The following is a 24,493-nucleotide window of genomic DNA, read 5'->3' on the forward strand; positions in this document are numbered from 1 at the left end:
GAGCATGTCTGGATTGTTAGTGCTGTTGGTTACCAGCTGTGTGGGCTTTATAAGGTACTAAACCCCACTGTCTCTTATTTATAGAGATAATAATCTTACCTTATAGGGTTGGTGTAAGGATTAAATGATTAAGCAGTATGAAGAATTGAGGAATACTATATGTTATATACAGCATTATATGACTTTTAATGTTAACTATCATTATAATCATATCACTATAATTTTGCCATAATCATTTGGCTCTCTCACTTAGGTTTCTAAGCCATCTCTCTAGCCCAGGTCTTTACACTTTCACCTGCATTCAAATGAATGTACACGCACATGTACATACACGTGCAAAGATTTAAAACATTTTAAATGAATAAATGACTAAGGTCTGGCGTAGCCCTGCTGATCTCGAATTCCATGTAACTGAGCACGATCTTGGTCTGGGAATTATAAGCATGTACCACCACACTCTCTCTTAATGTTTTCTGTGTGTATGTGAATTTCATTCTCTTTACTTAAAATTTAGTTTCTCTGTGTATGAGAGAGCGTGTGTCCCGAGGACATGTGGAGAGATGGCTCAGCAGTTAAGAGCACTTTTTGCTTGCTCTTCTAGAGGTTCTGGGTTCAATCAATTCCCAGCAACCACAGGCTCACTACCGTCTGTAATGGGATCCGATGCCCTCTTCTGGTGTGGTATGGGGATTGGGGGTTAAACTCAGGTTGTCAGGACTAGTGGGAGATGCCTTTGCCCTATGCTAGCTCCCTGGCCCACTGATGTTTTCTGAATTCCATATAAATCTCTCTGTTAGTCTCTAATCTCAGAAGACCAAGAAGATCCTTTCTGTTACCCCATACCAATTTCTAAAAGGATTTATTTATGTTTACTTTATGTGTGTGAGTGTTTCCCCTGCATCTGTGTAAGTACTCCACATGTGTGCAGTGCCTGAGGAGGCCAGAGGGGGCATCAGACTCCCTGGACTGGGATTACAGATGGCTGGGAGCTGCCATGTGAGTGTTGGGAACCAGTCTGGGTCCTCAGTCATCTCTCCAGCACCCTGCAGCAGTTTCAATCAGGACGTTTTGAAGAACAGAAACAATAAACAATTGCTTGTTTTTATACTCTTACCGTCTCCCCCCCCCCCCCCCCCCGGGAAAACAGCCTTGTCATTTTTCTTCACACATGAGAACATTAGGCATGAGCACCATGGAAAGATAGTCTGTTTACACTTCTCCTTGCTACGTAGTGTTGCAGTGAATAGCTACTTAAGTATCATTGTCCTTTGGATAAACTCCCAGAAAAGCAATTGCTAGATCAGAGAATGTTTGTATTTGAGTTTTTGATAGTTACATATTGTTAAACTTTTTCATAACAATCATAAAGATGTCTAGTTTACACATTTTGTATGAGCCTAATTGATTTTTATGCTCTATTGATATTAGATGTACTTGTTTTAAAACAAAACAAAACACTGCAATCTGATAGCAAATCACCATTTTCTTTGATGTCTCATGTTTATTTGCCCTCTTTTTATTGGTCATTTAAAGTTTTTCCTATGCCATTTGCCTGGTTTTGATACATGGTTTTATTTATTTCTTGTAGAAACAATATACTCTGTAATGGGCTTAGCCTGAAATCACTTGCTGAGACTATTTTGAACTTCCCACTTGACAAGTCCCTTCTACTTCGTTGCAGCAACTGGGATGCTGAGAATCTTACTGAAGACCAGGTACTTGTGATCAGAGGAGTTGGTTCTAGTCTTCAATGCAAGCATCAGGCAGAGAGGCCTTAAAGTAGACTTATTGTCAAGTGACACTCAAGACAATAATGGTCATGCTGCTTAAATGACATTAGAGTCCCTATGGTGTATTACTTTTAATGTGTCAGAAAATGTGCTTTTTTCCAGGAATACAAATGCATAAACATTTTTTAAAATGCTATAAATCTCATAAGAAACAGTAAGCAGTTCTCTGCCTTTGCCACCGCCTTCCTTCTTTTGCTCTTCTACCCAGAGGTGACCATTTTAATTTCTTTTTGGTAATTACCATTGTACTTTTAGACTATATCCATGTATCATTCTTTCTTATTTTTACGTAGTATGTTTTGACTTCTTATACATATATATGACTTAGGGTTCTTCCAGTTCCTGAGTCTCAAACAAGAATTTGTTCCCTAACACATCTCTGCAGTATAAATAGATACTCCACGTTCATCAAGAATAATACTTTGTTTTCCCAGGATATATGATTTGTACTTTTGTTCTCTTAGTTTTCTGCACACTACTGACTTAACCCCAGCTCTTGACTCTCTGAAATGCATTGAGAGACTAAACACACATGCCCAGTTTCCTATGGTTCTGTCCTTACGTCCCTCTGCTGTCCTCCTGTGTCCTTTTGCCCTCTGGTATTCCCCTATGGCTCTGCCCTCTGCTCTCTTCCTCCGACCCACCATTGTCTCTCTATGGCCCTCTGCTGTCTTCCTGCAGCTCTTTTCTGCTCAGGATTATTGGCTCTGCAGATCTGCTGCACACTGCAGTCTGAAACTCGCTTCTTCTGTCTGTCCATGGCTCCCTTCACTTCTCTTCCATACTGGATCCCAAGTTTGTCTAAGTCCCATGGCTCTGTCCTCTTGTTACCCTGCATGTCTGAAAGGACAAGTGAGTTCCCTCTCTTAGCCAGTCGTATGCCTAATAGCAGTTTAGGGCAGAAGCCATTTTCTTGCAGAACTTTTAAGGCTGTACTCCTTGTATTCTGGTTTTGAACATTTGAGTGTGTGACTGTTCTTTCTGGAAGTTCTTTCCTTCCTTGTGTGAAATCCTTGATGCTAAACATGAGTAGAGGCCAGATTTTATGCACAGTAGTAGGACTTAGTGGACCCTTTCTGTCTGGATGTTCTTGTCTCCAGTTCAGGAAAGAATCCTCAGATTATTTTTTTTGTTTTGTTTTGTTTTTTGTTTTTTTGAGACAGGGTTTCTCTGTATAGCCCTGACTGTCCTGGAACTCACTCTGTAGACCAGGCTGGCCTCGAACTCATAAATCCACCTGCTTCTGCCTCCGGAGTGCTGGGATCAAAGGCGTGCAACACCACGCCCAGCCAGATTATTTTCTTTGACATTTACTATCCTCCTTTTTTTTTTTTTTAAAGAACATATTCTTTTTGGATTATTGGATCCCCCGCATTGATCCTTGAGACAGTCTCCTAGTGTCCTGCCTCTGTCTCGTGTCTTGGGGTGGGAGTTGTAGGAATACAGACTCACTGTAGCTGCCCCTGGCTTTCCCACAGGTCTGGTAGGAAAGCTGCCGAGCCAGCACCTTTAGCTGCACCCTGAGCACACTCTATTGAGACAGCTTCTGTCTCTGCTTAGGCTGCAGGCTGTTGACACAGAGTGGGAAGGGTTTCTGCTTTCCTTCCGTTCCCTGCATCACCTCTTTTTCCTCAGAGCTCCTTCTCATGTGCCAGTTTCTCAACTTTAGCATGGATGAATATTGATAGAATCATGTCACATGGAGCTGGGCAGGGTGGCTCACAGCTGTAACTGCTGGAAATTTTCTTGTCTGTCTGGTTCTTTTTTTTTTTTGGTTTTTGGTTTTTGGAGACAGGGTTTCTGTGTGTAGCCCTAGCTGTCCTGGAACTCACTTTGTATAACAGGCTGGCCTCGAACTCAGAAATCCGCCTGCTTCTGCCTCCCTAGTGCTGGAATTAAAGGTGTGTACCACCACGCCTGGCTTCCTGTCTGGTTCTTGTCTCCTGACCAAGAATATTGAGGTACACAATTAGGAGTAAGCAGAAGATAGAGGACATATTTAATGAAAATAAAAGCAGCTCTTGGTAGCCAAGATTTAGTTTTCTATTTTATGTATATGAGTACACTGTAGCTATCTTCAGACAGACCAGAAGAGCGCACCGGATCCCATTACAGATGGTTGTGAGATACCATGTGGTTTCTAGGAATTGAACTCAGGACCCCTAGAAGAGATAGTGCTCTTAACTGCTGAGCCATCTCTCTGGACCCAGGGTTGCCTTTTTAAATGTTAATCCCAGTTGGCTAGTAAATTGGAAGGAAAGGTGGGGACCAATTAGAGAGAGCTCTCCAAGCACAAAGACCTGACTCTGTTGGGTCAGTTGTCAGCAAACAAGACCAGGCTGCCCTTCAGCTCACAGCGATCCAGTCTGCCTGCCCTTGCCCCCAGAGTGCTGGGATTAAAGGCACCACCACCTTGCAGTAGTTAATGTTTAAAAATCATCAAGTGAATTGGGTTGAACAATGGTGGCAAATACCTTTAATCCCAGCACTTGGGAGTCAGAAGCAGGCGGATATCTTGAGTTTGAGGCTAGCCTGGTCTATAGATCAAGTTTCAGGACAGCCAGGGCTACACAGAGAAACCCTGTTTTGGAAAAACAAAAATGAACCAACAAACAAAAGTAGTGGGTTGAGTACAGAGCAGTTACAGCAGGACTTTGGGGGCTGATGGGCTCCTTTTCAGTAGCTGTAGTTAGTCAGGGGTCAGTAATTGTGTATCTGATAGGTTATTTCTCTGCCACCAGTCAAATGAGCCAATTCAAGCCAGATTGGAATATATTAAGTGCAGGTTTATTAGGAAGCTGCTCTGTGGCAAGTTCACTGGCCCCAAGGATTGAGGCTAAGAGAGTCACCATGAGAAGAGAGAGAGGTGAGGGTTGGGGGGAGAAAGGGCAAGAGTGCATAGAGAGAGAGCCGAGAAGGAAAAAATGAGACCAAATGTCTAGTTTACAGAGGGAGGATCCCCCCGGGCTGTAAAGTTCAGGGTTGGGTGCAGGGTATGCCAGACAGGAACTGAGGGATGCTGGGAGAACATGGAGGCCAGGTCTGCTTTGATATGTAAAATATGCACCTCAGTCCCTTGTCCGGGGTCCTAAACCAAACATCCCAGCCCCTACTTCCTGCTAACATTGGGGCACCGTTATGGGATGTGGGCCAAGTCCAGGAAGAACTGGTTGTTTCACTGCTGTCCAGACTGGCCTGTCTGGGGGGAGGGCTGTGTAGGCCCAGTTGAAGCAGTCTGTGAGGCTAGGCCAGAGCACCTGTGTGTGAATAACTGGTTTAGAGCTTTCCTGGATGCAGGCTCTGAGGAAACACCTCGATGTTAGGGGCAGGAGAGAAAGTTAAGGAGTTTATGAGAAAACCTTTTTCTTGGGTGTGTATTTTGAAACTCTTGGGCCTATGGTCTTGGTAATTGGAGGAGGGGTGGGGGGGTCCCAGGACCAGGGTAAGGGAAATAGATCCTACCCTACCCCCAGGAATAGGCAGGTAGGGAGGGAAACAGGTCGTTACTTGACAGTACTCATCTTGAATCCATTTGACTCAAGTGTCTTTCCTGAAGCTTATAACAATCTTTTTAAGTTTACAAAAAAGATAAATCCTTCATAACTTGCATTTATCAACATCAAAATACCTTCCTAGACCATCAAACACTTTCTTAGAAGCTTTCAGCATCTCGTCCCTCTGGCTGCTTGTGTCTCCAGAAAGGAATCCTTTAATCTTTTACCCTTAGAGGTAATCCTTTAGGATTTTGTATAGCTGTCTGTAGGGCCTTCAGTTTAGCCATTATGTGATATAAATTTTTTGAAAAGATGCATTTATTTTTATTCTATGTGCACCAGTGTTTTGCTGACATGTATGTCTGTGTGAGAATGTCAGCTCTCTATAACTGGAGTTACAGCAGTGAGCTGCCATCTGAGTGCTGGGAATTGAACTTGGATCCTTTGGAAGAGCAGCCAGTGCTCTTAAATCACTGAGCCATCTCTCCAACCCCTGTGATTTACATCTGTACTATTTTGATGCTGGAAGAGGTAGTTTCTTGGCCCTGTTGTGCAGAACACAGTTGGTAAGTGTTTGAAAGTTGGTTTGGTTTTGGTTCTGGTTTTGGTTTCTTCCGGTCATTTCCATCTCATCATTGACCTTTCTCAGATATTCTGTCTAGGTCTCAACCTTCAGTTGTCTTCAAGCCAGTTACTAGTTCATCCTTTCAAAACGTTAGGGAAAATTTAGGAAAATTTGTGTTTTAGGTTAATACAAACCTGTGGCAGAATTCTAGGCAATGAATTATCTAGTTTGTTTTCCATAGCAGTTTCTGTTTTTTTGTAACCCTGAGTAAGTTACTTCTTTGTGCCTTGAAACAGACAGGATCTTTGTATGCAGTCTTAGCTGACCTGGAAATGTATATAGACCAGGCTAGCCTCAAACTCAGAGAAATGCCTGCCTCTGTTGGGATTAAATGTATGTGCCACCAAACTTGGTATTTTTTGTTTTGTTTTGTTTTCTGATTTTTTCTTTTTAGTGGTGGTGGTGAATGAAAAATGGCTTTATTAAGGTTATTTTCTAGGGGCTGGAGAGATGGCTCAGCAGTTAAGAGCACTGACTGCTCTTCCAGAGGTCCTGAGTTCAATACCCAGCAACCACATGGTGGCTCACAACCATCTGTTATGAGATCCGATGCCCTCTTCTGTTGTGTCTGAAGACAGCTACAGTGTACTCAGATAAATTAAATAAATAAATCTTAATGACTAAGCCTGGTCTTGAACTCAGCGATTTGCCTGCCTCTGACTCCCGAGTGCTGGGATTAAAGGCGTGCGCCACCACTGTTTGGCCAAACCCAAGGTTTTATGCTACTAAGCAAAAGCTACCCTGCGTGGTATTCCAAAGCGTTTATAATTGAGTTTGAAGGTACTCTGCCTGGCTTGTCTTCCATATCCCACTGACCTCTGGCTTTTCTCTTCAGGTAACTTATGCTGCCAGGGATGCGCAGATTTCAGTGGCTCTCTTTCTCCATCTTCTTGGATACCCTTTCTCTAGAGATTCCTATGAAGAGGAAAGTACGGACCAAATCAACTGGCAAAAAGCCTTGGAGAGATGCAGGAATATGGTAGACATCCCATTCCGAAGCAAAGGACTTGGCCGGCTGGTTGAAGAGGTTAATGGGGAAGCACTGGAGTCGCAGCTGAAGCCGAGAAATAGGAAGGCTAAGACTGATAGAATGGTGCCAGGCAACAACCAAGGGAGAGACCCCAGGAAGCATAAGAGGAAGCCCCTGGGGGTGGGCTATTCTGCCAGGTAACCCGCATGTTCCCTGATGTTGAAGAGTTAGAGCCCAGCTTTACCCTGAGTCAGGCAGCAGAGACCCAGCGTTAATGGACCTTTATGACATTTGCGCTGTGCTTCTGTTTGTGCTCTTCTTCTTCTTCTTTTCCCCTTTGCTCACTTTTCTATTTGTCAGTTGGAATAGAGATGAAAGTATTTACCCATGCTTTGTCACCAACCCTAGTGCAACCTGCAACCTTAGGCCCGTAACTTTAATGGCTTACCAGGTAGAGGCACTTGCCGCCAAACCTAATGGCCTGAGTTAAGTCTTCCGGACCCACATGGTAGAGGGACAAAACTGACTCTCAGAGTTGTCCTCTGATCTCCACATGCACATGTGTGCCCCTCCTCCAGACTAAACAAGCTATAATAAAATATTTAAGGGGTTGTACATTTTATGTTTGAGACAGCTATGAACATGAAGAACATGAAGTCCTCATACTTAGCAGGAGAAGTGCACCTTAAGATTCCTTGTTAATTTAGCGTGATTTCAGCCTCACACCAACTTTATTGTGTAGCTAGTGAGAATCTCCCATGTGACTGACACCTCTCGAGGAGGATGCTTTGAGTGGAAGTGCAATCCCTGGAACATGGCACCTTAAGAAATTAGATGATTAAGTTGAAGGAAACGTTGCATGGGAGCCAGTAATCAACCCACGTGGCCCTCGTTTCTTTATATTGAACTCTTACCATTTTAATTTAGTGTTGAATTCAGTGATTTAGCAGTTTATTGGTGCTCTGTTCCTGTTTACACTCACAGCAGAACTCTGTGAATACCACCTAACTCACTTGCCAGTGCCTCAGTCCATGAGGATAAGAATTCCAGGTATCATTTGTAGCTCTGCTTCCTAGCCAATACAGATTGAGAGTCGAGTGTGGTTTTTTGCCTGTTTGCTTTTTCTACTTGTATTATATTTGATACTGATGTTGTGAATAATTTGAGTCATTCAGAAAAGAGTGTGGAAAGGTCTTGGGAAGCTTGACCAACAGCTTTCAGCATGAGATTTCCTTTCCCTGCAGAAAATCCCCTCTCTATGATAACTGCTTCCTCCAAGCTCCTGATGGACAGCCCTTGTGCACCTGTGACCGCAGGAAAGCTCAGTGGTACCTGGACAAAGGCATTGGAGGTGTGAGACTCGTCTGCCATGCTTGTTTATACATAGGGTCTTGTTGTGAGTAGGGTGTGGAAGAGGGAGACTGCAGGAAGACCAGGAGGGCTTGAGATGTTCGGGCTGGGTAGTCATAAGCTGGAGTTCTCTGCTTGCACACAAAGAACAGTAGTTAAGAGAGCTTCTTGGGAGTGCCCAGCACTGATGCATTCTCTTTTTCCTAAGAGCTGGTGAGTAAAGAACCTTTTGTGGTCAGGCTACAGTTTGAACCTGCAGGAAGACCTGAGTCCCCAGGAGATTATTACTTGATGGTTAAAGAGAATCTGTGTGTTGTCTGTGGCAAGACAGATACCTACATCCGGTGAGTATGGTATTAGACTAATCTGCCTCCTGTGGCAGTTGCCTGTGTAGTCATATGTTGAGCCCTCAGATGCCCTGGTTGAGTTTTCCCACAATGGCAGAGAGTCTTACTCTACATACACCGCAGTTTTCCTTACAGCTTCAGCCTTCTACCTGCTGTCTCTCATGGCCTCTGTTCCTCCTAAAGCAGACTTTGAAGCTGGATCCTGGGATCCCTCCCTGAAGCTCTCGAGCTTTCTGAACTGTAGTGTTGGTTATAGAGTCTCCCAAGGTTGTCCTTTCACATTAGGGTTCCCACAGTGGATGTGAGGCTGGCCACTGGATTTGCATACTCCCCCCAAGCCCCGGCCCCCGTACAGTCATTCTCTCTCCTCCTTTCTCTCAACTTCCCTCCCTCCTTGCTCCCCCATTCCCTCTCTTCCTTCCATCATTTTGGTGTATTTTGTTACTCTCTTTTTTTTCTTTTTCTATTTTTGTTATTTTCTGGTGTTACTCTTATTTTCTTTTTCTTAATCTTAATTTTTTTCAGAGATCACTTTTCTCATTTTGAGGCAGAATATTTCTTCTTTTATTTTATTTACTTATGTATTTTTTAGAGACAGTGTTTCTCTGTGTAGCCCTGACTGTCTTGGAACTCACTCTATAGATCAGGCTGACCAAAAACTCAGAGATCTGCCTGCCTCTGCCTCTCTAAGCACTAGGATTAAAGGCGTGCGTGTACCACTATAGCCTGGCTGAGACAGTATTGCTGTGTAGCCTTGGGGGTGGCTGTCCTGCTGACTTAGCCTTCCAAGCTGGAATCAGAGGCATGTGCCACCATGCTACTCTTTACTGGTTCACTTCCCTCTCTCCTTGCTCTGCTATGTGAGACAACTGTTGCCACTGCGTATAGTTCTGCTTAGAAAATGATGACACACCTTGGTGAGCCAGGAAGCGATGTCAAAGTAGTAGAGTCCTCAGATAAAGGAAATTGGTTTGCTTAGCCCACCAGATGTCTTTGAGATTTACTGTGCAGGTATCAAAAGTCAGTATAATACCATTTCATTTCTCTGAGAGTCTCCTTTCTAGGAACACGGTAGTTGTTATCAGCCCCTGCCGTTGAAGCCTCACAGCACGTAGTCTGCACTTACTTTAAGGGAGAAGACCCTAAAGCGCAGGTAGATAAGGCAAGCAGGTCATATAGGTAGTATTGCCTTCATGTAAACTCTGTTGAGTTGTGCTGCCCAAGCCTTCCAGTATCTCACTTGCTGGTTCCATATAGGCTCTGTATTATAAGGTAATGAGCATTGCTTTTGGGGTGGGCTCATTCCAGGAAAAATATAATTCCACATGAGTACCGCAAGCATTTCCCTATTGAGATGAAGGACCACAACTCCCATGATGTGCTGTTGCTCTGCACCTCCTGCCATGCCATCTCTAACTACTATGACAACCATCTGAAGCAACAGCTGGCCAAGGAGTTCCAGGCTCCCATTGGCTCAGAGGAGGGCCTACGCCTGCTGGAAGACTTAGAGCGGAGACAGGTGCGTTCTGGAGCCAGAGCCCTGCTCAACGCAGAGAGCCTACCTGCTCATCGGAAAGAAGAGCTGCTGCACGCACTCAGGGAGTTTTACAACACAGATATTATTACAGAGGAGATGCTTCACGAGGCCGCCAGCCTGGAGACCAGGTACAGCATACTGCTCAGAGAGGATGGGCTGTGACTCAGTAACATCAGCTTTCACGGCTTCATGAGAATGCTGCTCACAGTCACAGTGCTTAGCCACGTGCTTACTAATCCACTGTCTGTCAGAATCAAACAATCTGAGAATTTCCTTTTCATAAGAGATGGCGAAGCCGGGCGTGGTGGCGCACGCCTTTAATCCCAGCACTTGGGAGGCAGAGGCAGGCGGATCTCTGAGTTCGAGGCCAGCCTGGTCTACAGAGTGAGTTCCAGGACAGCCAAGGCTACACAGAGAAACCCTGTCTTGAAAAACCAAAAAAAAAAAAAAAAAAAAAAAAGATGGCGAGATGGCGAGATGGCTCAGGTTAAGGCACTTGCTGCCAAGTCTGACAACTTTACTTGAATTCCTAGGACCTGCATGATAGATCAAGAGAATTAATTTCTAAAAGCTGTCCTCAAACCTCCACTCATGCCATGGCGTGCTTGTGAATGCTTGCATGCACTTGTACACACACACCAATTCCTAAAGAAAGTGTGATTTTTTTTTAAAGGTTTATTTATTTAGTATGTATACAGAGTTCTGCCTGCATGTATGCCTGTAGACCAGAAGAGGGCACCAGATTTCGTTATAGATGGTTGTAAGCCACCAAGTGGGTGCTAGGGATAGAACTTAGGACCTCTGGAGGAACAGATAGTGCTCTTAACCTCTGAGCCATCTCTCCAGCCCCGTGATGATTTTTTTTTAAAAAAGAGATTTGCTGCCAGGCGTGGTGGTGCACGCCTTTAATCCCAGCACTTGGAAGGCAGGGGCAGGCAGGTTTCTGAGTTCGAGGCCAGCCTGATTTCCAGAGTGAGTTCCAGGACATCCAGGGCTATACAGGGCAATCCTGACTTAAAAAAACAAATAAGGGCTGGAGAGATAGCTCAGAGGTTAAGAGCACTGACTGCTCTTCCAAAGGTACTGAGTTCAAATCTCAGCAACCACATAGTGGCTCATCCATAATGAGATCTGATGCCCTCTTCTGGTGTGTCTCAGACAGCTGCAATGTACTTATATAATTAATTAATTAATTTTAAAAAACCAAAAGAAAGAAAAACCAAATAAGTAATTAAATAAAATAATAGAACTTTCAAAAGAAAGGCCTGTGGCTGCAGGGCAGAGGGCAGCTGTTGTAAGAAGCTCCTCTGGGGGTCACTGAGCTGGCTTACAGACGTGAGCACCAGCTGCATAAGCCTGACATCCTGAGCTGGCTCCCTGGTGGGCCTGTGCTGAAAGGAAAGAACCAATTTCTAAGAGTTGTTCTTTGACCTCCACACATGCTACTGTAACCCTGTGTACCCAAACACAAGCATTTGTGGCTATATACATACTAATAAATGAAAACAATTTAAGAAGTTCATTTGGAAATTGGTCAAAAGCAATCTCCTTAATGTAATGTGATCTTGACAAGTTACTTAACTTTAACCTCACAGTATTTAATTAAAACTTAGAAAGTAACTTTTACGCTATGACTACATAAAGTAGAATAAAATTTAAAAATACATTCTTAAAAACTTTGGACAATTAGAAATATAAGATATAGATGAAAAGTCATTAAGTTGCTATTAGAAATAAAAAGTCAATTAATAGAGCCTTTTAGTGTGGTGCTAGTATCTGCTTAAGAGATATTTGCTGTCTGAGCTGCTCAGTAGTGTGAGTGAGACAGGCACTTCTTGAATAAAGAAATAATTATTTGCTGCTATAAATAAAGTTTTACATTTTTTATTATTGATAACAAAACACTGTAAGCATTTAGCCTCATTACCAGAGTTTAATGGACATCTAATCCTATCAATTCGATCATTGTCTAAACTGATAGCTGCATAGTCACTCACAATTCTTATTGTTGAACTATGTACCTGTTCATTCATGCTCCAGGATTGTAAACTTCTTGTTTAGGAACACTGAGATATATCTATGAATTCAACTATGAACTCTCAGGGAAGGAGGGGAAAAGAGAAAAGAAAGAAGAAAAAAATTAAATAGGAAAGCCGATGCTCAAATTTCTATTCAGTGGATCTGGACAGTTAGCGCAGTGAGACAGGAAATGCGAATGAATGCACTGGTCACAAGTCTCACAAACCTAGGTGTGAGGTGTGAGACACAGAACCACATGTGCTCCACTTCGTGGCAATTAAGGTATTCCAAGGTATTAATTGGCTGTTATTTTCATCTTATGTGCTGATTTTAGGATTTACCTCTATAAAAAAATCATTAGTCCCAAGTCCACTTAATTTGACACGTGATCTTATAGAGTCAACAGATACCTCACGATCAGCAAATCTCTCTCTCTCTCTCTCTCTTTTTTTTTTTTTTTTTTTTTGGTTTTTTGAGACAGGGTTTCTCTGTGTAGCTCTGGCTGTCCTGGAACTCACTTTGTAGACCAGGCTGGCCTCGAACTCAGAAATCCGTCTGCCTCTGCCTCCTGAGTGCTGGGATTACAGGAGTACACCACCACGTCCAGCTAACCATAGACCTTTCTAATAAGTCGGCTGCTGAGTTAGAGGATAGATTGAGGCTGAGAACGGGCTGTTTGGGGGCAGATTGAAACTAGTGGGGTTGGTGGTATTTGGAAGGCAGAGGCAGGTGTATCTGGGTGAGTTGAAGGCCAGCCTGGCTTACAAAATGAGCTCCTGGTCAGGCAGAGCTACCTAGAGAGAGCTTGTCTCAAAAACAAAAAGTAAGCCCAAACAAAAAAACAACCCCAAAACAACAGTGGGAAATATGAAACACCTGCAGATGTTTGGAGAGCCCAAAGTTGCTGAGCTGGTGGGGGAGTTTAGGATGAAGGATTGGAAATATAGATGTTGGGAGAGGAAAGAAGCTTGGAGCAAGGGACTTTTTTGAGAAATGTGGTTTCACTTCTTGAAGGAGGTAGAGTGAAGTTGTGGGAGGCTCTGTTCACATAGTACCAGAAGTTTTCATGGTTTCCTGTCTAGCTGGGGACTAGGCCCCGGGGGTGGGGGGTGTTATCTTCTGCTGTACACTGTTTGCATAGCTGACAGCCATAGGAACTCTCATGGTGACCAACACACTCCTTACCAGTGTGGTCTGACATGCTTTCTGTGAGGAAGAAGGCACTAAAGAAGTGGATCACCTTGAAATTTACACCCAGGTCTGCCAGTATTCTGAGAAATCAGCCATTAATAATTAATGGCTTACAGAGAAGTAAGTTGTTCCCTGAGTAGCCTCGAACCAACAAATACAAGATCAATATTTCTAACCTATCATCAGCCAGGCAAGATTTCCCTATAGAGATAAGTATATATGACCTTCCCATAAATATAACTTAAAACCCCCAAATCTCTCCAGTTTGAGCCTGTATCCTACACATTAAGAAAAAAATAGAGGGGCTGGTAAGATGGCTCAGTGGGTAAGAGCACCCGACTGCTCTTCTGAAGGTCCGAAGTTCAAATCCCAGCAACCACATGGTGGCTCACAACCATCCGTAATGAGATCTGATGCCCTCTTCTGGAGTGTCTGAAGACAGCTACAGTGTACTTACAAATAATAAATAAATAAATCTTTTTTAAAAAAAAAAGAAAAAGAAAAAAATAGAGGTTAAAAAAAGATATTTTGCCGGGCGTGGTGGCACAGGCCTTTAATCCCAGCACTTGGGAGGCAGAGGCAGGTTGGATTTCTGAGTTCAAGGCCAGCCTGGTCTACAGAGTGAGTTCCAGGACAGCCAGGGCTACACAGAGAAACCCTGTCTCAACAAACAAACAAACAAAAAGATATTTTAAAAACATTTAAAACACAGTGTCCTTTGGGGTCTATCTCTTTATCTGCCTAGGAGATTGCCCAGTGATTGTTTAGCTTATACCCTTTACGACTTCATGTTTTGGCAGGATATACAATGAAAGTTATATTCCTCATGGGCTAAAGGTGGTACAGCGTCACACCGAGGGTGGGCTGCGCTCCCTCATGCAGCTGGAGAGCCGCTGGCGTCAGCACTTCCTGGACTCCATGCAGCCTAAGCACCTGCCCCAGCAGTGGTCAGTGGACCACAACCATCAGAAGCTGCTCCGAAAGTACGGGGATGACCTTCCCATCAAGCTGTCATGACTGCTGCTGCCTGCAGGTCAGGACAGGCAGGAAGCAGGAGCCAAGGTCAAAATCACCTCCTACTGTTTAATGTTCTTAATGGGGGAAGCCCTGGTAACTCAGCTCAGAGTGCTAACCTACACTGATCCCCTGGTACTTCTGATGGAGCAAGGCTGTTGTTTGAAGGGGAGCTTATGGTTTTGAGTTTAGTTGGGGAGTCTATTCTTTTCTCCTCCTTTCTCTCCTATTTTTGTGTGCAAAAGAAGCTTGGCCTTCATTTTCACTCTCCCTCTCTGCTTTTCCTAAGAGGGAGAAGTCTTCTCTGAAGTAACTTGTCAGGCCCTGGGAAGACGTTTGTAATTCTCTCTGCTGCATTGGTTTTTCCAGGCCAGGGAGAACTTTTTCCAGAGTTGAAGAAGTGACCCAAGAGTCACTTTCCTATTCCCAGTTCAGCCTCACTATTTTAATCTTTCTTGCTCTCCCATATGTATTTGTTTGGGGCCCATTCCAACTGTATTACTTGGATTTATTTTACATGCTTGAAAATGTTCTCATTCAATGCATACAGGACCAAAGGCCAGCTTGCTATGGGCTTCTTCCCTGTCCCAGGGGAAGTCCTTTTCTGGAAATGGGTGTTCAGCTGGCTGGGCTGACAAGCGCTGACCCTTTCCCAGGAGAGCTTTGACACATGGCTCAGCCTCTCCTCTGGTTGCATGTCTCTTGTCCTGCTTCTGAGGACCATGATTTCTCAGAGTCTGCGCCCACTTCCTTTGGTGTTCATGTTCATGCAATACTAACCTCTCCTTAGTCCTTAATTCACTCCCAGAGCCATTTGGCCAGGTTTCAGTATGAGGACTTCGCCTCCCCTAGAGCCTGAGACACTAAAATTATCTGATACAATAGAAGTTTAAAAGGGTAATGTTTCACCTTTCAAAATGTTAGACTACTACTTTGAGTATGAAATCAATTTATTAGCAATTAGAATTTTTTCTAAACTATTAGGAAAACTTTCTTATTTTATAAGATCTTAACAAGATTGAAAAGAATTTTATGCCCAGAATCCAACAAGAGTTCTATTTTGGAATTGTACCCAAGTTGCTTATAACTGATCTGACATTGATAAATAAAACAACTTCAAAGCACAAAGCTCAGTGATTGTAAATGTGAAGCTTTTCTTACTAACGTTATGAAATCAGTAAGTATTTTGGGGAGAGTTACTACTTCTTCTGCAGAGTCCCTGCCTCGTGGCAGTACTGTGATACTTATATAGCATGGATACACCATACACACTGCACCACAGCCTTTGGGATGGGTTTGCAGTCCACAAACACTTGTGCGTTTTACACTCTGCCCCTCTGCCCTGCCTTCCCACCTGTCCTCTCAGGCGTTTCTGGATCAAGTCTAGACATCCATATAAACAAATAGTACCAGCTTCTTTTGGGAAATTTATGTTTAATATAGTAGATTATCACAAAGCCTGCGGCACCTGGCTGTGGGAGCTCAGTGAAAAAGCCCAAAGAGGAATGGGAGGCCAGCTCGGTTCTTGGCCATGGTAGTTGTCAGGCTTCCACAAGATGGCACTCATAGATTGGTTTTTATATCCATCCTCAAGAAATGAGCAACTTTGTATACGTAGTCATTTAATATGACTTGTGACCTGTGTTTCAAAATATTTGTAGCTAATTTTGAGTCACTTCTATAGCTTTATAAGAAAACTTTTTTTCTGGAACAAGAGAGATGGGTTCTCCTAGTCCTCCTGATTTGCATAGGAAGAAGTGAGAAATACTGTGAGGGACAATTAAGGTATACTGGTTGCTATGCACTCCAGTGGAGACCCCACAAGGTCCAGTGTAAGAGAGCCATCAGCAAAGGGAAAGCTAGTCTGTGCAACTTATGTCCTTTTAGCTTTTCAGAAGAGCATTGCTGTGTAGATTGGAATCTATAGTCTGAGTCTATCTTGAAATTTTGAGCCTTTCCCTACGAGTGAAAGTTGCCATCTTCAATGAGAAATTTTAGAGTAAACCTATTTTTCTGATATAAAATACGCAAAGCCAGGTGTGGATAGCACTTTTCTGTAGTCTCTATGCATGAGGAAAAAGCAGGAGGATGTCGGATTTGATGCTAGCCTGGATTACACAATGAGTACATGCTCATTAGAGAAGAGCCTAAAGGAAAAGTAACAGTGGTCCATCTCCCTTCCGTTTGGAACAGAGCTAGGCTTTGGTGATGTGCTTAAGAATCTTCATTCCGCCAGGTTGGTGGCGCACACACACCTTTGATTCCACCATCCCAGTATCTCAGCATCCCAGTACTGGAAAGCAGAGGCAGGTAGATCTCTGAGTTCAAGGACAGCCTGGCTTACATAGTGAGTTCCAGGACAGCCAGAAGTATATAAAGAGACCCTGTCTCAAAAGAAAAAATATCAGTATTTTAAAATATGTATATGTATAATATTTAAATTTAAATATAAAGTTAAAATTATCATATGTGTGTGCATGCCTGTGTGTGTGTCTGATGTTTGTATGCATCCTGGCTTTTTTCCCATTTGCTAATATGGCATCACCAAGTAATTTACTTTATCTTTAAGTCTTTGAAAATAAAGTTCTAAAGTGTGCTGGCTCATGGCTATAATCCTAGCCCTTGGCAAGTAGAGGCAGGAAGATTAGAAGTTTAGGCTTATCTTCAGCTACATAGTAAGTTTAAGACTATTTGAGCTACGTGAACCCTTGTCTCAGGACAAAACAAAACAACAGAAGACCAATGAATATTAATGTTAACATGTTTCCAGTAGCTCTTATTTGGTTATGTAGCTCCACACTCTGTTCAAAAGCATGGTTGTTTTGAATCTTTCATTGCCAGTTATGGAGATAAACTTTCTTGTATATTTCTGACTCTGTACTTGGTAATTTCTTTAAGATAGAACTCTGGAAACTGGAGTTGAGGGGAGGTGTCACTGTTGCAGTGGGCACTAATTGATGTTAGCTTGGGAGTAGCATACACCTTAGAGAGTTCATCTTTAGCTCCAAGCGTCCTGTATATGGATTGAGCTATTCTGTGAATTGGGATGGACCCTGTATGCCCTGGCTCTCGTGTTAGTGGCTTTGGGCCCCTTCTTGCTTCCTCCTGTCTACCATTCTTCATTACTATGTTCCCTTCCCTGCTTCTGCAGTCAGTGATTTTTTTTTTTTTTTGGACATAGTTTATTAAAAAAATTTTAATGTAAATTTTTCAATTAAAAACTTTTTTATTTTAAAATAAGGTTATAGATGGATTCTTTTATGAAAATAGATCTGTGTTTAATAACTTGCCATTGTAAAGTGAATGAAGCACACATCCAGGGATTTTCTACCATTTAAGAATACAGCCATAAGTTACTTATTCTTACCCATGTCACGGACGGATCAGATGACAAAATGTGTTTTGTTGAAATAAAGCCCGCTTAATACCCCCATTCTCAGCTCTTAGGAACCCAGCAGGCAGAGACTACTTCAGTTTAGCTTCTTATTTGACCTCTTTAAACATTGAATTCTGATTTACCTTGCTTCCAGGATTTTTTTTCCATTTGTTTATCTTTTAATTTTCTTCACTAGGTCTCATTTAAAATGTACTTTACATTTTTGTATATGGGCTGTTTGTATGTGCATGGGTTCATGTATGACAGACAAGCTCAGGATAGTCCTCTCCTTCTGCTGTGAGAGTCCCTGGGATCCAGCTGGCATGGTGCTAAGTTTCCTCTTCCCACTGAGCCACTGAGCCTTCTCATGGTTTATTAAGGGACACTCCCCAAGAATGGGAGTGAGCAAGTGGAGCCAGGGGAGCAATTTCCCCCAAAGATTTGATAGCTTACTAATTATTATGTATTTGAAACGAATGGGGAGGGGCAGGGGCCCTTCTAGTCACTTGCCTTGAGGGACTAATTGAAGGTCAACCCAAACGTGCTGGAAAATAAGCCTCTTGCTTTTGCATCGAAAAGAAAATAAATGATTCCCCCCTCCCCCACATTGTTGTTGTTTTCAAAAATTGTACAATGGTAATTTTTAGATCTTAAAAAAAATCCATTTTTCTTGAGAGAAATGTGCAAAAAGAGGCTAGAAAGAGGGTGAATCTTGCTAAGACAACACAACATGAGTAATATAAAACTACTTCAGCTTTTATTTTGGATCTAGCTTATTCTTCTGACTCTTGCCAAGTTCCCTATGTTGGACTCTTCCCATCCCAGTCCTGGAGCACAGTGATGGTGATGCCAGCAGACAACCCATGACCCACAGCAGCAGCACCCTTTCCTGCCTCCTGCATGGAGATGCAGTGGTGACCCGCTGAGGCCGCATGCCATTTGACATGCTGGAAAGGCACTGATCACATTTCCTTGTTACTTTATGGCCGTCTCTGATTGGTGGTCCCAATGCTCTGGGTAACTGGACCAAATGGATCATTGTTTTAGAGATAATCAAGATCTGACTTTCTCTATATGGGACTAAGGAATGCTTCTATAACCTAGTTTCTGCGACGTAGGTTGTGGCTTTGCTAATGTATATGTTGCCTTCAAGGCCACTTTTTTTTTTTTAAAGATTTATTTACTTTATTTATGTGAGTACACTGTAGCTTTCTTCAAAGACACCAGAAGAGAGCATCAGATCTTATCACAGATGGTTGTGAGCCACCATGTGGTTGCTGGGAATTGAACTCAGGACCTCTGGAAGAGCAGTCGGTTCTCTTAACCTCTGAGCCATCTCTCCAAGCCCTCAAGGCCACTTTTTATTGTGAAAGGTAGTACATCCTCCAAACTGAACCTAAAACACTTAATTTCCATTTCCTGGGATTTCTCTCCCTTGATGAAAAGGTAACTAGCTGCCTTTCTCTCAATATCACCCATTGCTTTGGGCCTACAGTGAGGCAGATGATCATAGCAGAGAGGGTATGTAAAATCTGTTTTCCTCATGGTGGCTGAGAAAAGATGGGAAGGGGCCAGGGGCAGGTGTAACATCAGGTTGACACCAATTAGTCAGAATTCAAAAAAAAATGACATAGTGAGTGTGACAGTTATCACTGTCAATTAGACACAGCCTAGCCAGGCGTGGTGGCGCACACCTTTAATCCCAGCACTCGGGAGGCAGAGGCAGGCAGATTTCTGAGTTCGAGGCCAACCTGGTCTACAAAGTGAGTGCCAGGACAGCCAGGGCTACAAAGAGAAACCCTGTCTCGAAAACAAAAACAAAACAAAACAAAAAATTAGACACAGCCTGGGAAGCATCCCAATGAGAGTTTGTCCAGATCAGGTTGGCCTGTGGTCAGGGTTGTGGGGGATAATTTTGATTATGACAATCAATGTAGGAAGAACAGTGCCCACTAAGGGCAGCTCCGCTCCCTGGTTTTGCAATCCCGGACTACTTAAAAACGAAGAAAAGTAAGACAAGCACAAAGTAGCATCTTGCACGTGCTCTTGCTGCTTGGACTTTAGATACAAGTAGTTGCTTTCAGTTCCTGATTTAACATTCCTATAATAATGGACCATGTCCTGGAATTATAAGCTAAATAAACTCTATCTCCCCCTTTTAAAAAAATCTGCTGAGTTTATAGTCAGCATTATTTCAAGCACAGTGTGTGGTTCAGGATAATTTTGAGTTGGATTGATTTCCTATATTTTGCTTCTCCAAGGTCTCCCTTGTCAGGCTGCAACATGTTGGGGCACAGTTGGGATCTGACTCCTCAGGTCACCAGGGTATTAAGTCCTGGATAAGAATCAGAAACCAGAGCTAAAGATACGGCTCAGTAGAAGAGTGCTTGCTAGCATACAGTAAGGCCCAGGTTCATTCCCCAGCACAGAACCTCACCATTGAACATACCAGTAAGTAAAACAAAATGAGATAATTCAGAAGTGGTAGGTAGTTCATGCCTGTATTTTGGAACTTGGGAGGCTGAGAAAGGAGAATCACTACAAGTTTGAGGTCAGCTTGGACTCCAGAATGACACCCTGTCTCAGAAAAACAAAAGAAGGGGTCTAGAGAGGTGACTCAGCACTTAAGAGCACTGTCTGTTCTTCCAGAGGACCTGGGTTCTATTCCTATCATTTGCGCGGGAGTTCACACAGGAACTTCAGTTCCAGAAATCCAGTGCGTTCTTCTGGCCTCTGGGCACCCAGCATACAAGTGCTACACAGACATACATGTAGGTAAAACACCTATATACATAATTTTTTTAAAAATGAGTTTAAAACAAAAAATAAAACAGAAAACAACAATAAGAGATTTGAACTTAGCCGTAAGACAATGGGGCTGAGAGAGTTGGAGATTTAGCATATGTGGTTTTAAAGGTGGTGGGCATGAAAGGTTCACTAACAGACTTAACTTTGAAGTTTGCTTTTTTCTCTGTACTCAGTTTATCTATATTGGAGGCTCAGAGAAGAGTGGGCTGATGGCCTTATTCTTCTCCCATTGTCTGCTGGAGGTCTTTGTACTAATCACTTAACTTTTTATACTGATAATATCTAGATTAATGTGCCAAGGGAGAGGCCCCTTGGTCCAAGCATTCTGTACTACATCTACCATTTTAATTAAAGTTTTCACCTTGTAGCACTGGCTGGCCTGGAACTCTGTACAGACTAGGCTGACCTTGGACTCACAGGTCTAGCTGCTTCTGTCCCCAAGAGTTACGATTAAAGGCATTGGGCACGTTTGTTTGTTTGTTTATGTGGTTTGAATATGCTTGGCCAAGGAGTGGCGCTATTAGGATGTGTGGCTTGTTGGAGTGGGTATGGCCTTGAAGGAAATGTGTCACTGTGGGCATGGGCAATAAGACCCTCCTCCTAGCCATGTGAGAGCCAGTCTTCTCTTATCAGCCTTCAGATGAAGAGGTAGAACTCTCAGCTCCTCCTGTACCAGGTCTGCCTGGACATTGCCATGTTCCCACCTTGATGATAATGGACTGAACCTCTGAACCTGTAAGCCAGCCCCAATTAAATGTTGTTCTTATAAGAGTTGACTTGGTCATGGTGTCTGTTTACAGCAGTAAGACCCTAACTAAGACAGTTTGTTTGTTTGTTTGTTTGTTTGTTTGTTTGTTTTGAGAGAGGCTTTCTTTGTATAGCCACAGCTGTCTTAGTACTAGGTCTGTAGACCAGGCTGGCCTCAAACTCACAGAGATCCACCTACCTGTGCCTCCCAAGTGCTGGGATTAAAGGTGTAAGCCATCACCCACCAAATTGAGTACTTTAAAAGGAAGACATTAAACCAAATAGGTAAAAATAGTCTCTGATTAAAAGAACAAAACAAAACAGTTATATGAATGTTGAGAACCCATGGGGCCTCCATGAGCCCTCGATGTGAATAGCTCACAGGGAGCCTGGGAAGGGTTTCTGGCTATGCCAGTGACTTCGTCCTGCTCACCTTTGCGCTTGCTTGGGTACCAGCTAGACAGACATGGACAAAGGTAATGTTTGCATTATTAGCTGTGTAAAGACTCCACTGTGAACGTCATTCCTTCTGACTTAGAAAATGTATTTCCTAATCTGTCCCTGTCAGGCTTCATTCCAGTCCCAAAGAGGATGCTGACGTTTTTCTTTTTGAAACACAGATTTGTACCAATATGCTTAGTTTGAAACTTTTTCACAGTCACCTGGAAAAAGATAGAAGTCTCAAGTTTCTACCAAAAAGCATCGAGTACATTGTTCTGCCCTCTCTTATACAGGGTCTCTTACTGAATCTTCTGCTCTATCCCACTGAAAGCCTTGGTCTAGCGCAATGTCTCTCAAACCAAGACTGCAGTGTTTGGGCCTGGAGGTCTGTAAGCCCACGCCATAGCACATATGGCTTCCTCTAAGCTCTTGGATAAAATGAGCAGGACCAGAGTTGGCTCAGAAAATGAGCAGATGATGGCTTGGGGTTAGCTTTTCTTTTTGAAATGTTGCACAAGTGCAGAGCACTTAGCTGCCGCCCCCCTCTCCAGCCATCAGTAGAGCTTGACCTTGGCCAAGATTTTGCCTCATCCTCTCGGCATTTAAGCATAGAATTGCGTTTCAGCTGTGGAATGCTTAACCAAAAGCACATGCTGTGGTGGCAGGTTCCAAAGAACAAGTTTTGCGAAAGCCCAAAGAGCATTGTTCTCTCAAAACAGCAGCTTCCTCTGGACTGCCCAGCACACCTCACACCAGCGGTGCTTTGACTCGCTTGTACACAGAACTGGGGGTTATTGTTAATACCCTATTGAAGTGCAGTGTAGGTGCCATACATACATTCGAAGAAGACATACATTTGAAGGATATAGCTTGATGAATTTTGACAGATGTGTATGCCCATATAACTGTCACGGGCTAGAATTTAGGCCAGCCTGTTGTGTGTCAGTAGTCCCAGCGTTTGGGAATCCCCCTGTCTACTAAGCAAGTCCCAAGCCAGCCAGGGCCACATACCAAGACCCTCTCTTAAAAGAATATTAAAAAAAATTAATAAAGATTGGCAACATAGCTCAGGGACAGAGAACTTGCCTAGCATGAAGCCCCGGGTTCAATCCCTAGTATGGTTTTTAAAAGGGGACAGGAAGAGGTTTTTTTTGTTTGTTTGTTTGTTTTTTTTTTGTTTTGTTTTGTTTTTCAAGAGAGGGTTTCTCTGTATAGCCCTGGCTGTCCTGGAACTCACTCTGCAGACCAGGCTGGCCTCGAACTCTGAAATCTGCCTGCCTCTGCCTCCCGAGTGCTGGGATTGCCCGGCAACAGGAAGAGTTTTAACCGTCCTTGTGTTACAAACCTCTAGGGACCAGAAGATTATGTATTCACCAAGCTGAGGTCACTAAGACTGTAAGTCTGAGTCAGAGTTGCTGAGGATTTGGTAGTGGAGTCTAAGCATTTCTCTACACTTAGGGATTATAGAACAGTTCATGAAGTTTGATTTTAGTAAGTTATTAACTACAAATAGGTGCTATGTGCACATAGAATAGAATTTTTTATGGGTGTTTTCTTACACATATGTGTGTGTGCCATGTGTATGCCTGGTACCTGCAGAGGAGAGAAGAGGGCTTCAGATGCCTGGGAACTGGAGTTACAAAGGGTTATAAGCCACCATTGAGTGCTGGAAATGGAACCAGGTCCTCTGGAAGAACAGCCAATGCTCTTAATCACTGAAACATCTCTCCAGCTCCTCCTATTCTGTATATGTTTGAAATTTTCCACTAAATTCCCTACATTCTTTAGTAGTAGTTCCCATAGCACATCCACTTATATTCCTGCTAAGTGATGCTTAGCCCCTGAAACCTAAAACCAAGATACAGGCGAGTCTCTACACAGGGTCCTCTCCTGGTCTTCAAAACTAGACATTCTGATTCAATTTACAAACATGCTAACCGGTAGTGGTGCACTCCTTTAATCCCAGCACCTGGAAGGCAGAGGTAGGCAGATCTCTGAGTTCCAGGCCAAGCCCGGTTTACAGAGTGATCACGTTCCAGAACAGCCTGGGCTACACAGAGAAGCCCTGTCTGAAAAATCATAAAAAGAAAAAAGAAAAATTACAAACACGAGCTGGGATAACTTCACTTTCCCAAGCCATCCTTCTCTTTGAACATAGGGTTGACCTCAAATTTATTTTGAAAAGCCAATTTCTCAGGCAAACTGATTTGTACAGTAAGGTCTACACACATAAATCTCATACAACCTTACTGAGCCATATTCCCAGCCTGGCCATAGAGCCCAGGAAGGGGGGGGGGTTCTCTTCCCACCTCCCCCAGGAGGGAAGGAAGCAGGTATGACTTTCTGTGGCCATTTCCACCTCCTGAACTTTGCACTTCCCCTGTGGTAGGTGGTTAGGGGTCAGCTTCAAGTTGACACTTCTGAAGACACTCACACACAGTTTAGGGAAGGGAGTGGCGCTGCTGGTGTCTTCTCAGTTCCCTGGCATCCTCTCCTCCATATGACCACCCCAATCCCTCACTCCTCTAAAACATGCCTGCTGTCAAACAGCCCTCCTGAGTGTGGCCTTACAACAGCCCTCACAGTTGAGCAGCGTCTGCCTTCTGACAAGCTTGAAGGAAGTTTTGGAGGCTCGGAGGCTGTGTTCAGTATGCTAACAGTTGAGTGTGACCTGGTGGCTTAGGGGTGGCAGCGAGATGAAAGGAGAGGTCATTGGAGATAGGGTGGGTTCTTCCCGCTCAACCTGTGGTGGCTGCTGGACTGGTTCCCTCAGCCTTTGGCTCC

At 43.4% G+C, this 24,493-nt stretch overlaps 1 protein-coding gene across 6 annotated transcripts in view; it reads left to right on the forward strand.

Moving 5' to 3' along the window:
* Exd2 (exonuclease 3'-5' domain containing 2) overlaps positions 1-15,478 on the forward strand; it is a 35,041-nt gene extending 19,563 nt beyond the window's left edge. For 2 of the 6 annotated variants that reach the window (XM_006516415.4, XM_030247012.1), the window contains 6 exons: positions 1,589-1,715; positions 6,819-7,076; positions 8,124-8,230; positions 8,438-8,573; positions 9,885-10,241; positions 14,124-15,470. In XM_006516415.4, coding sequence (XP_006516478.1) covers positions 1,690-1,715; positions 6,819-7,076; positions 8,124-8,230; positions 8,438-8,573; positions 9,885-10,241; positions 14,124-14,340 — 1,101 coding nt within the window. In that variant the 5' untranslated portion in view covers positions 1,589-1,689 and the 3' untranslated portion in view covers positions 14,341-15,470. Of the gene's footprint in view, positions 1-1,588; positions 1,716-6,744; positions 7,077-8,123; positions 8,231-8,437; positions 8,574-9,884; positions 10,242-14,123 lie in introns of all 6 variants that reach the window. The other 4 variants (XM_011244225.2, XM_006516414.4, NM_133798.3 and 1 more) reach the window with 3 other exon arrangements.
* Positions 15,479-24,493: the final 9,015 nt, after the last annotated feature.

The sequence above is a fragment of the Mus musculus genome, chromosome 12 (assembly GCF_000001635.26).
Source record: "Mus musculus strain C57BL/6J chromosome 12, GRCm38.p6 C57BL/6J".
In the NCBI taxonomy this organism is placed as follows: Eukaryota; Metazoa; Chordata; class Mammalia; order Rodentia; family Muridae; genus Mus; species Mus musculus.